At 30.4% G+C, this 13,797-nt stretch overlaps 1 protein-coding gene across 1 annotated transcript in view; it reads left to right on the plus strand.

Moving 5' to 3' along the window:
* Positions 1-13,797, plus strand: part of LOC144835838 (DNA annealing helicase and endonuclease ZRANB3-like) — a 63,350-nt gene that overhangs the window by 47,131 nt on the left and 2,422 nt on the right. Inside the window, exons 7-15 of the mRNA XM_078690952.1 lie at positions 1,126-1,197; positions 2,841-2,975; positions 5,520-5,705; positions 6,248-6,319; positions 6,856-7,035; positions 10,204-10,359; positions 11,250-12,698; positions 13,228-13,358; positions 13,465-13,591. Of these exons, the coding sequence (XP_078547078.1) occupies positions 1,126-1,197; positions 2,841-2,975; positions 5,520-5,705; positions 6,248-6,319; positions 6,856-7,035; positions 10,204-10,359; positions 11,250-12,698; positions 13,228-13,358; positions 13,465-13,591 (2,508 nt within the window). The remainder of the gene's footprint in view (positions 1-1,125; positions 1,198-2,840; positions 2,976-5,519; positions 5,706-6,247; positions 6,320-6,855; positions 7,036-10,203; positions 10,360-11,249; positions 12,699-13,227; positions 13,359-13,464; positions 13,592-13,797) is intronic.

The raw sequence follows: 13,797 nt of genomic DNA on the forward strand, positions 1-13,797 counted from the left end.
AAATTTATGTTTGGTCATTACAAGTTTAGATGGACTTGCCACTATTTGTAAACTTTGTTACTATCTGTTTATGACTTGTTTAATTTCGGTGTCAGTCTCAGTATTCATTTCTTAATCAATGATGTACAACACTTAAAGGGTTTACCTTCAGGTTGAGACTGCTATTCTTAATTACAGTATATCAATTGTGACTTTAGTGCCACAAAGTGATGTTATACAATATTAAGAAAAAGTAACATTTTTTTTTTTTTTTAATTCAAAACGATTTCTCTGTACAAGCGGAACCATGATGACTTATAATTGTTAAGCCTGTAAAATGTGTAATATATCCAATATCCAAATAGTATGCATTCGATTAATTTTTTAATTAGAAAAAAAAAAGAAGATAAAGAAAATTAATTGTAAATACACTATGCCAAAATTGAAGTATACATTTTATGAAAATTCTTACATTTTGGTGAAATTTCCATTAATTAATTCTATACCACTTGATTGATTTTATTTACTACTTGGGTGAAGTATCATCATATCAATATGGTTGCAAATTCTTATTTTTTGTTACATTATCTTATATTCTAAACAATAGAAATAATTCATGCACTACCTGAAACCTGACTACTTTCCCTTTAAACATTCAATCATGTTCTAGTCACTCAGCTCTTGTCAAATGACCAGCCAGCATGGTCATTAACCTTATAGCTATATTCCTTTCAGCATACGAATAAAACACACCATAAGAAGCTCATAAATGTATTTACATACCAATGCAACGCATTTATTCAGTTGTGCCATATTATTTAACAGCACTTATACAGTACGTAGTGTCCCCAAGCAGGCAATACTTGCAGGAATGATATTGTAAAAGTTTAGTGTTTAAATTATGATTAATTTGCCACCACCACATATTCATATACACATGACCAACACCTCTTCACTACGAAACAAAAGGTAGTTTAGTGTCCAATTTCAAAAAGAACGTTTAAGTTGTTGGGGAAGCCACTGAACAATGCAAATCCACAAATTGAACACTTTTTGATGATCTCAGGGAATAATGCTACATTTACCTACATTTTGAATACTATTTTTAAAATAGTTGTAATTTTTAACGTTATTCTGTCTTTCTAGGTTCTGCATCAACTACCACCGAAGCAAAGACAAAAAGTTCCATTTGATCTTGCAGACTCTGATCAGAGACAGGTAGTTATAGATAATCCTTTAGGATAACTATTTAATTCTCAGTGATATTTTAATTAACATTTTATAATCAGTCTTAAATTATAAATTAATCATCATCAAGCGGATGCATACAAGATGGAGTCCACAATGCAACACCACAAGCATTTTCTCAATAGCAGACACCTGCAAATCCACGATGAGCGACTATCTATGATATTGGTTGGATTTTCAGCCTTTGTTTTATTGTGAATAATTGTTCAGTTAAAGCTATCATGTATTGGTACTAAAATCCCAATGCATTATAAATCTTGTATGAATGTGTTCTATTTTTAGATGCATATATCCTATATGCATCAGGAGAAGCACACTCTCTAATAATAAAGAATTTGCTAACAAAATAAAGGGGAATAGAAACAAATGCAGCTCTAGCTTGTGAGTTGGAAAGCCTGAATAATAATATAAAAATAATGAATGAAATGATGCTTATGAGTTGAAAGTGAAGAATAAAACAATCAGGGTTTTAATGAAAATGTATTATTTTTAGATTTTATTCAATGAATTCGCTGCTTCCATCTTGCATAAGGCGGTTCTTGAATTTTAGCCGCTGATCAGACAAATTTAGATGGCACATACTAAAAGTTTGTATTTGAATGTCCATCATACACCAGCCAAGAGCATCAACAAATTTCAAGTTTACTGCATTATAGTACCGACATTCTAAAATAATGATGAGCAAAGACAAAAAGTTACATTTGATCTTTAACAAATAATGCACAGCACATGATACAAAATCAACCAATCAAATGACAAGAATACACTTACAGTAGGTATGAATAAAACAATAAATGTTTCTGTGTGTCCTCGTCTCTGGTCGCTTGGTTGAATAACGCAAGTATGTCAACACAAATTAGTATGAACTAAAGAGGGCAGTATAATAAATAATAAATCACCAGTATCAACAACAACACCAGCAAAGACTACGTTTAATAAAGTGGGTCACATTGATACAAGATAACACACAACAAACCATTTGGCAAGATTATTTGGGTCGAGATTTCAATAAAAAATTGTCTGATCCAGTCTTAAGAAATAATTTGTGTTCTCGGAAAAAATGTATTTGGTTTCAAATTATCTTATTCTCAAGCTTTAAATAGCTGCATTCTTTATTGTAACATGTATTAAATTTAAACATGTAATTCAAAATAATGTTGTTTTAATTTAAGATAGAAAATAATTTATATTCTATATTATATATATTTTCATTATTATTTTACTGTAGTATTTTTGGATAACAGAAACATACATAAATGCTCACAAGACTAAAATCATTCATAAGTCATATAAACTTCTACCATATCCTACCCTAACAGAGCATATATGTTCATTTTCTTTTTCATTATACCCCCCAAATGTCGGTCAGTATTTTCTCTCTTTTTGTGGCTGTGACTATAAACACATAGTGTATACCACAAACATGTTTATTCCACATCGTTCAAACAACATTGTGTCATTATTTTTACTTATTTTCTCATAAATTTGACTAAAGGTTATTTTCAAAGTTTAATTCCAAATATTATTTTAAGTCTCCAGCACTCTAACTACAATGCTTTTCAGATATGAATTGTCAAGACAACGATGCACTAAATCTCCAACTCATTTTGTAGGATTTGGAAAAGCATTGGAAGGATCTGCATTCGTTGATTAACGATGACGTCGCAGATGATTGCACACGGTCAAACACCACTTTCGAGATCAGAAAGTTGATTTCTCAGCTGTACATACAAACAGGACGGACTAAGGTAATGGGGATATGGTTTACTTCTATATTAACAGATTTATCTAATGCACAATGTCATAAAATTATAATTTAATCAAGCAATGTAATTGCAACTATGTCAATGCCTCGTTAGTTCTACACACTGTATTAACTCTGACGAAATTCTAATAAGAATTGATGGTTGTATCATCAACTTTCATCAACAAACACAGTTTGAAGTTTGTTAATTAGTTGACGTTAAAGATTAGACGTTGCAGCTAGAATGACATTTGAGAAATATTTTATGATTGATTGAAAACATTTAAAAATCTCCAGCAATACTACAAAAATGAATGAGAAATTATAATAAATGTTATTATTTTTGGCTATTGAAATTTTGGAGGAATTCATTTTGGAAAAAGGTAGCAAATTACCTGAGTGTAAGACGATTTAATGGTGCTTATTATGATTTAATGGTGCTTATTACGATTTAGTTTTTGTTTATGAACGTAAGAGGAACAAAGGTTCAAAACATGACGTGAGATAGGTAGGTGTAGAATCATAAAAACATTATAGATGTACTGTAAAAAGATAACAAGGACTTATAGTGGATTATACACTATGAATAGTGTCCTGTATAATGTGTGATTGAGAGAGTATACAAACACCAGGATTTGAAATGCATTTAAAAAGACTAACGCCTTTACAAAATGTGACAAGTTGATCGTTAAATCGCTCTAGGTGCAGGCTTTTTTAAATGATTTACTAGTTTTTGGAATTAGCCAAAGTGAATAGTTCCTTTTTAATGTACTTAAATGTGTAGCAGGAAAGCAGATAATGCTATCAGAGGGACCTTTTAAACTTGTATAATAGTGGAAATTTTGTATATATGTATATAATAAGTCCTGACAACATTTTAAACTCTAGCGGATCCAAGGCTTTCCTTGAAAAATAACCTAATCTATCAATCAAAGAGAATTATATATTTGAGAGAAAGTTAAAAAAAAATGTTTTATGTATACAGTATTAAGTTTAGAAAGGTCATTTCTCTTATTGATTTTACTTTTTGTTTTTTAACTTGACTAGTTATGATTATTTTTTAGCCCTTTTTATTTATGTTTACAATGTTTATACTTTATTTTTGGATAAATAAAAGAAAAAAAAAAGAACTTATGTATCAATTTAAAACTGAACGTTTTATGAGGAAATTTTTTTTTTTTGCATTTAATTTGTTAAAAAATGTTTTTCATTATATTTTACACTTAAAATAGTTTTTATTTATTTTTATTAAGATTGAAACACATCTTATATTTTATTTTGCTTATATATTTTACTTAAACCAGAGATTAAGTGGTTTTCAAGCTGTTCTTATCCACAAAGGTATTGTTTTTACAATGACGTCTGAAGTATTGCTTCATAAATGAGTGTTTTGTTGTTGTAAGCGAGTGGTACAGTATCTTCTATTAGATAGGAGACCATATAAAAAATATCCCTGTTTCTATAAATAAAACAACAATCATGCTTCTCTCAACCGAACTACTGCTTCGAGATATTTGAATATTATATTCCTTTTTAATTTTCCCAGAAAGAAATATCTGTTATCTAGTTTCCTAGAGCAAAGATTAAACTTGTCTGAATCAGACATTCTATCAATGTCTTACTAATCTTAATTAATCAAATGTACCATAAAAAAAACCAATAGTTTTTCATATGACTTTGTATTTTCTCATGTGTTTGCCATTCCTTCAACTTTGGATTCTTGGGTCAACACCCTAGAAAATGAATGACACTTTATAATAATAAACTGTGATATATCCAGGAAAGAAACATAACAAAGTAATGCATATTATACTAAATGTTATACTATGTAATATTTCAGAGTTAAACTAAATATGTTTTACCAACTATTGTATATAGCCAACTATATTGTCAGCTGTAAAGCTTTATCATTTTTTTTACTGTGTGTATTCATCCTGACATTTTTTTTACTCTGTGTGAGACTGTGGAAAAAAGCTACTAAATGAGATTGAAATGGTCTTAACCATTGAACCACTGGGGGCTTTCATGTTAGATTTGACTCTCTGTGTAGTACGGCAGAACAGCACTAATTGTCAATTTTATGAACGCACAGCAGAGATCAAATGTATACACCCTTTCTTCTTTACATAAATTCGCAAAGAAGGGTGAAGGACTATATATAATGTTTGTACTTCTTGTACTTTTATTCATACACCACAAAATTGTTTCGTTAAACCAGCATATAGCTGGCCAAGGTGTAAATATAAAACATGAATGCACAGTTATTATTATATATTTATATAAAATAAATTCAACAGAACTCAAATAAATTAATATTGTAAATGAGTGTTTCGGTATGATTAATGTAACACTGAAACCAAAAGTCTGTATATTGCTTTTGTTATATTTAATTATTATTTAGGAATAAATATTAAATTCTGAATAATATTTTAATTTCAACTTATATAATGTCTTAATGTAATACTATACTTAGATTCAATAGTATTTTTGTTGGGCTTAATTAAAATTCAGTTTTTTTAAATTGGAAATTACTGATTGAATATTCCAGATTGGTGCTGTGTGTGATTACATTTCGATGATGCTTGATAATCCAGGTCTAAAGTTTCTTGTCTTTGCTCATCACAAAGATGTCCTCACAGCTATCTGTCAGACAATAATGAAACATAATCGAGAGAAAAAGGAAGATATTCAGTATATCCGCATCGATGGAGATGTCCCAAGTTTAGACAGAATGGTAAAGTTAAATCAGATGAAAGGTTGGGTTTTGTACGACGGTAATGAAAATGCAGAAATAAATGAAGCGAGTAATGAGTTGTCATAGAAACTTCACTTGTGACCTCAATTAGATAACCCAAAAAAATGAGTTCTCAGTTATGATTCAAGTAAACATTTGGAATCTTAATAGTAATAATAATATTCGTGCTTATTGCACAATGCCTCTGAGCGCTTCACATTATTACCCCGGTTATTATTTTCTTGGGTCAACATACTCCCCTAATGCAGCTAGTAATTAAAGTTGTGTCTAACTGGGTACCCATTTATACACCTGGGTGGAGAGAAGCAAACTTAAGTAAAGTATCTTGCTTAAGAATGCAAGCAATGCAGCGAGAGTTGGATTCTCACGATCAGTAATCCACCATCCAGCACACGCCCTAATAAATACATTAATAATGTTAATAATTTTATATATAATGGTAATTTGATTTTTTAAGTTGGGTGGGAGGGAATAACAAATTGTTATTATAAATTGAATAATATAAATTCCTTTTTTCCCAGCACCTTGTAAAGAAATTCCAGCAAGAAGAACAAACACGAGTCGCTGTACTAAGCATACAGGCTGCAGGAGTGGTAGGTGCTACACTTTATTAACTATTAAAAGTGATGGTGGTTTTTCTGTTCTGTAGTTTGTAATGATAGTGTTAAATGTAGTATGATAATAAGTGTCCAAGCGGTAAAGTGATCTTTATTTTTAAATATTAACCCAATCATAGTGTAATTTTATCAAGTCCAGTTTTTAACATTTTTTACTGTTTATGACCTTTTACTATTTTTACATATCTTAATATTGTATTGCTTTTTGTATGTAATTTTATGGTGTTTTTTAACCTTGGAATACAAATTTCAATTACTATGTATTTGACAATAAATTTGAACTAAAATGGAATCTTAATACATTGCCATCATAACGGCAAGGATTCAAGGCCTACACGCCCGATGGTTCTGGTGGTAGAACCAGTCTTAGTAAGGACTTTAAACTGTAGGTCCAGTGTTCACACAAAATGAACGTGTGCGCTTTAAAGAACTTAGTAAATCTTTTGAAATAAGTAGTGAGTTTACTATATATGTTTTGGATTCATTAAATTACATGCACAATTTTTTACCAGGGCCTAACATTCACTGCAGCTACTGACGTAGTATTTGCTGAACTCCACTGGACGCCTGGTGTACTTGAGCAGTGTGAGGACCGAGCTCATCGCATTGGTCAGGTCAATTCAATTCATGTTCACTATCTTATTGCTAAAGGTTCTATTGACGAGTGGATGTGGGCTGCATTGTCCAGAAAGGTACACATACAATAGTCTGTAGTTGCTAAAATTTCACAAAATGTATTTGTATAGCTTTGTACTGTACATTCATTTTCTTATTTATTCAACTTCTCACTAAGATGTACATTAGTGAAGGATGGGACCAACAGGTTAAACTGTCCAGTCCCAATTGCACAGTCGCTGTGTGGGTTGACTAGTACACCGGGTAACCCCCTACTTGTCTCGAAAGATGTACAAAGTTTTTTAAAGGGCACATTAGCTAGATGTGTACACTGGACCTACGGTTTATAGTTCTTATCTAAGAAAACTCGGATAAGACATCAAAACCATGGAACGAGTGAGCCTCAAACCCTTGCTTATACCTGCTATGTTATGGCTATGTAGTTCTGTTAACTGCTCAGCCACTCACTCCCTCATGAGTTTAAATGAATCTTGTGTTTAAATGAATTTATAGTAGCTTCCTGTTCCTTCTACAACTACATTCAATTCTCAAATGAAAGTAGTAGGGGATTGATAAAAACACTGATTAAATTGTGCATGTTGACATCGTTTAAATTTGTCAGTGTGGCAGGTAGGTCTTTAAAGCCTAATATAATGTACAGTATGTGAATACACTCTATATCCGTACAAATACATAATCTTATGTAATCTTTTAAAGGTAGTTTGAAAATATAATGTAGGACAACACAAATGTATATACTCTCCTGAAAAAAATTGAAAGGAGGACTATCATCAATTTGTTCTATATTTGCATCTGATAAATTGTCGTCATTTCTTCTCATTTCGGTTGTCAGTTTCATGAAGAACGCCAATTGAGATGACTGGAAAAAGATTTACAATTACCTTTAACCTCTTCCCCCTTCGGCTATTCCATGAAAACACTTTGCCAATGAAAATGATTGTTCATTAATCATTTCCAATTGCTTGATAATCAATCACTTTTTTTTGTATTCTATTACTGACTTTTCATTACATATATAGTATGCATTGATAGTGGCACAGTAACCTAGTGATTTATGGTTTCCTTATTATTCAGTGTCTTTGGTTCAATCCAGAGCAGGATAATGTCTTATTCTCATAAATTTCATTCAGTTTTATAAACATTTGTTATATTTATTTCATCATACACAGACATTTTAAATTCATCAATAAGAAAGATAAAAGAAGGTAAACATGCTTCTAGTTTAAAAACAAATAAATAATAAAAATTGATATTATCAATATTAATATTACCTAATTTGTTGTAAATCAAGTTTAAAAATACCATAATATATTTTCAAGGGCTAATTAATCTTATGCAAACCTGGTTACTAAAAATGAAGCATAGAACATGTTCATCATTTTCAAGGTTTTTGAATGATCAAATAGATCAAAACATCAAATTATCAATAATTGTCTTTGCGAACTTGTTGTCTTTTCTGTTCGCTAATTGTGGTGGTGTGCGGTAATTCAAATTCAGGTTTTTACCTGTCGTAAACCTGTTCGATATTTCAATTGATTTCTTCTGTAGTGATGATTCAAAGGTTTCAAATGTTGCAGAATTACCTTTTCAGGGTAGTATGGGGCCAATTTCATTACAGTTTCTTGAATTGGAAATCCAATATATCTCTTTAAACATTTTCTAACACGTAACATAGAATTTACTGAAAGTTGTATTTGTACACACTGTTCCTATGTTACATGTGTCACATCTTAAAATGAATACATTATATAAATTTGATCAATATTTAAATAATATCATTTGACAGCATTTTTACAGATTATCAAAATATTTAAAGTTGTATAAATATTTAAAACCATTTGTGAGTTTTGCTTTGAGGTTAATTTCCAGTCACATATACTGTAGTACTGCAGACATGTATCTTAAACATTGAGTTCACTACATTTTAAATGTATAGACTTTATTGTTATAGTTGGTAATTACTTTCTAGAGCTTAATTTCATATTTTGTTTTAATAGATAGATTGCCTGAGTCGACAGATAAACCTTCAAATGGTTCAAATATTCTTTATGTTATGTTGATTTTACTTATGTGATGGTGCTGTATATATTCCCATCGTAATGCCAATCTTTTGGATTTAATAATAATAAAATCTTTATTTTTTATAAAGAGACTTCAACAAGGCTGTATATGAAAGAAATAAAATACAAGATAAGATGTAAAAATGACCACAGCTGTAAAAGATTACAACTTGTTAAAATGTTATACGTAAAACATTTGTAGATAACTTATACTATAATAAATTACTTCTAACTTACCTATTTCTCTAAAAAAAACTTTTGTGTGTAGAAAAACCATCTTGGTCTGTAATGGCTGTATGGTCCTAATTTCCATGCCTAGAATCATAGGAATATTAAATGATTTGTGCATCCATGTTTTATTCTTTTGGTCAATTGTTGGTTATTCTTGTTCTACAAACGTTAGCTACAGTAGACGACCATTGCCGATCTCTTCTACATCCATCTCTTCTTATTGTTTTGTTTTTTTTTTATACTGTAAAGACAAATTAATTTTTAGGTTTAAACTTTATGTATATAATTTTATCTTATTTGATTTGATTATGTATTTAATTATTTATTAATTTTAACACTTTTCATAATCATTTTTTGAAAAATTAAACAGATGGGAATATTCTCACTTCTCCACAATCCAGTTATTCCTAAAATTCCCAATAAATCATATGGGACAATGACTCATCTTTTATACCATTGTGTTAGTCTAGGTTATTAAAAAATCAATTATTACGCCGTCGTATCCTTAATCCTCACTTCTGTTCTGTGAATCTTTGTATAATGGATGCCGCTTTGATTCTGATTCCCACAATAAAGGTCATTGTCTGCTGTGATCTATTTTATTAATTATGATCAAAAGTCAACTCTCCAGTTTTTATTTAATTTAATTTGTTGACTAATCAATCATTTGTTTGTACTAGGGAAGAGTGAAATTACACTATTCCCTGGTTTGTACTGGCGTTTCATTACATAGTATGCATAGATAGTGGCACTGTATACCAATGATTTATACATTCCTTTTATAGTCATGGGTTCAATCCAGAGCAGCACAATCCCTTATTTCTCAATCTCATAAATTTAATTTGTGATTTATTTTTAGTAATAATTATATTTAATTTGTCCACTCTATAGAATCACTAACTTTAAACTTTTGTTTATTATACATTGGTATAGGTAAATGTAGTTTCAAGTGCTTTGAATGGAAAGCTTCAACATCTTAAAGCGAGTGTTTGCGACAAAGACGAGATTGAATTTTTGAATTTTGCTACAGTGTGGGTTCCAAGCAAGGATGGGGAAGATAATGATGATGATGAGTGCTACTTTTCTAAAGTAAGTATTAAATTTCAAATACTACATTGGTTGTGTTTTTGCTCTTTTGCCATTTGTCTATCTATTTGGTAGGAGCTGCAAAACACCATGTTCTGTGTGGTCTGTGCTTTTAAAAATACATGAGTTTAAACTTCTTTTAGAAGTTAAAGTAATTCCACCATGGTTATATCTAAATTAATCACTGCTAACATGTTACTTTAATTAAATCAATATCCCTGCTTTAATCCATTCTTACTTACAACAACAACATTAAAGATTATATACTTAGAGTAACATTACTTAATAAATACTTACAAACATCTTTGATTATAGTTTCTATCTGATCACAAAGTCGAATTATTAAGATTAACCTGATCTTTGCCAAAAAATCTGTTTTGTGTCACTAATTAACTTTCCCACAACATTTTCTGACAACATTAAAGATTATATACTTAGAGTAACATTACTTAATAAATACTTACAAACATCTTTGATTATAGTTTCTATCTGATCACAAAGTCGAATTAGCAAGATTAACCTGATCTTTGCCAAAAAATCTGTTTTGTGTCACTAATTAACTTTCCCACACATTTACCAGAACTTCGACAAAATGTAATAAGGACAAAGAAAATGTTAATTTATGGATTTCAATTATCTGTTTGGGATTATGACAGAATCACACTAACACATTAACTTATCCGCTAGATTATTTTATATTACTATTTACAACAGCTTTGATAAGCCAGAGATATTTCCAATTAGAATAGATTATAAATATATGTTAAAGTTGTTGTGACGTTCCACTTTATGCACAAAAACAAATTCATACAATACTATGATAGACTTGTTGCTTAAACATTCGTAAAGTTATTTGTGTTTTTTATAATCATTATTATAAACTATTTTTTTAGGAAGAAAATAAAACTCAAGATATTAGATCATTTTTTACTCCAGGAGAAACAAAACAGAAAAGTATAGGAGTCCAGTCTGTGTCGGATAAAGCAACAACCAAACCTGATCCGAAATTTACCAAACAACCATTAGTAAATGCTCATAAAGAATTGATGGAAATTGGTAAAACCTTAGAAAATTCTGATTCAGAGGATACATTCATTGCTAGTTCATCAAAATCTTTATCAGCTTCTCCAGGCCATTATGAACCTGTTAATAAACGAAGGTGTACAGACAATTTACAGGAATCTGATAATGTTACACAGCTTGAAAAATGTAATAATACTAATACCTCTGTTGACAAATGCCAAACATCTGGTACAGTGTCATCATGGAGCTGCTCTCTGTGTACATTTCGTAATCATAAAGATCTTCCTTTTTGTGAGATGTGTAACACTGCTAAACCAGTTCCAAAGAAACAAACTCCAAAAATGCGAAATAAAAAACTTTCAAAAAGACTCAGCTTATGTAATATCAATTTTGGTGATGATGATCTTGAAGATTTTGATGTATCACCAAAAATTAAAAATTCTCTTTCATCAGCAAAGAGATCACGTGGGGTAAAAAGAAAAGTGAAGAGTTTTGCTAATTCAAAGGAAGTGGTAGATAATTCATTTGTTACCCCATATACAAATCATGTAACAACTTTTGAAGGTGAAAAATTGCCTCAAAATAAAGATCATAATAACACCACCACTTCCACACTGAAGTGCTTTTCTGGTGAGAGTGATCATCAGACTGGTGATCATCTCAATACAGATTCACCTGATAATGAACCAACCGAAACAGACACAAGTATCTTAGAAGATATTGCAGCGGCTGAGTCTTGGATTACATCACAGTCTTCAACAAAATTATCGCAGGAATTGTGGACATGTGATGATTGTGGCTTCACCTCTCAATCTGATGAATGTGATTCTTGTTGGAATCCTAAACCATCAAAGAAAATTTCAGAAAATAATTTTGATTCAAAGACAAAGAACCATGAGAATCAATTAATTGATAGTTCGTCATTTTTAAGTTCTGTTGAATCTCATATTTCTTCACAGTCTTCAACCAAATTATCGCAGGAATCTTGGACATGTGATGATTGCGGCTTTACCTCTCAATCTGATGAATGTGATTCTTGTTGGAATCCAAAACCATTAAAAACAATTGCAGGAAATTATCTTGATTCAAAGACGAATAACCATGAGAAACAACCATCTTCAAACACCGACTATAAAATTAAAAATGTACCAAATTCTATAAATAGTGACAGTTCATTTATCGCTCCATCTAAGAAAGAAACTTGTGAGATTAAGTCATTGCCTGAGGTAAAAGATGAACTAGATGAGTCCAATACAGCTCATCGCCTCTTTAAGTACCGTGTCAGTCCACATACTAACAGAATTTATTTATATAATGAGGTTTGTATATGTTTATTATACATTGCTGTTTTAAATACCATGTGAGATTATAGTTGCTGATGTTTTAAGTACCTAAAACTTCATACAATTGGTGTTTTCTGGCCAAAAATATTCGATTTTCCCTTTACATCAAATTGCACTTCCTACAAATAAATACAATCCAAGTCATAACAAATATATTACTATTATTCCATGTTGATTATATTTCTATTTATGTTTACCTTGAGATTCACTTTAATCAAGAATAAGTAAATTCTTTGCAGTTGCCTAATATATTATTTTTTTGTTTGCCCCGAAAAGAATTCATTTACAAATTGAAAGCGTAAGTTGAATTTTCAGTAAAGGTTGAATACATTTTGATAATGAATTAAAACTGTATTTGCTAACACATTATTAACTGAACACACATGAAAAAAAAAAACATTTGAAGTAAAGAAAAGTCACCACCAATACAATTTAGCTAGGAATAATTTTCATTTTTGTAGTCCAATAATTTCCAGAAATAAAAAAAGAAATATTTCTTCGGTAGGATGGTGAATTTTTGCAAACTAGTTTCTTCTCAATTGATGTTCATCTCAAGAACTTAGAATTATTGCCTAAAGTTCTTCAACATCCATCCAGTTTCAAAATAGTGCAGAGATTTGCCAGGCAATGGAACAGGTACATAAGATATCTTTTTCATGTCATTGTTTTGTAAACCAAACCAGATTAATGAAATGTCCATGTGTTTTAATCTTATTCATGATTCAATCTTTTTTTTTATCAGGTTGACATTACCTCAACAGAAACAAATCTCAAAACTTGGTCAGATATTTGTCAATCCTGAACAGATATTCCTTGATATAAAAAAGAAAAGAAAACAAAATCCGAGTACAAAACGTTTTGTTACAAAAGTAAGTTTCATTCTAAAATATTGATGCATTTGAATGATGTAATTTTACCATTTTTTGGACAACCCTTCCGATTCTTTCAACAGGATTCATGTAGTAGTGCCCTATTCCCACCATACATCTGAAGTTCACACATGTCCTTTAATACTTCATTTGTTTTGGAAGAAAGCTCCTTTTTTATAAAAAGAAATTCTCAATAATTATTGTTT

The sequence above is a fragment of the Antedon bifida genome, chromosome 1, assembly GCF_963402885.1.
Source record: "Antedon bifida chromosome 1, ecAntBifi1.1, whole genome shotgun sequence".
Taxonomy (NCBI): Eukaryota; Metazoa; Echinodermata; class Crinoidea; order Comatulida; family Antedonidae; genus Antedon; species Antedon bifida.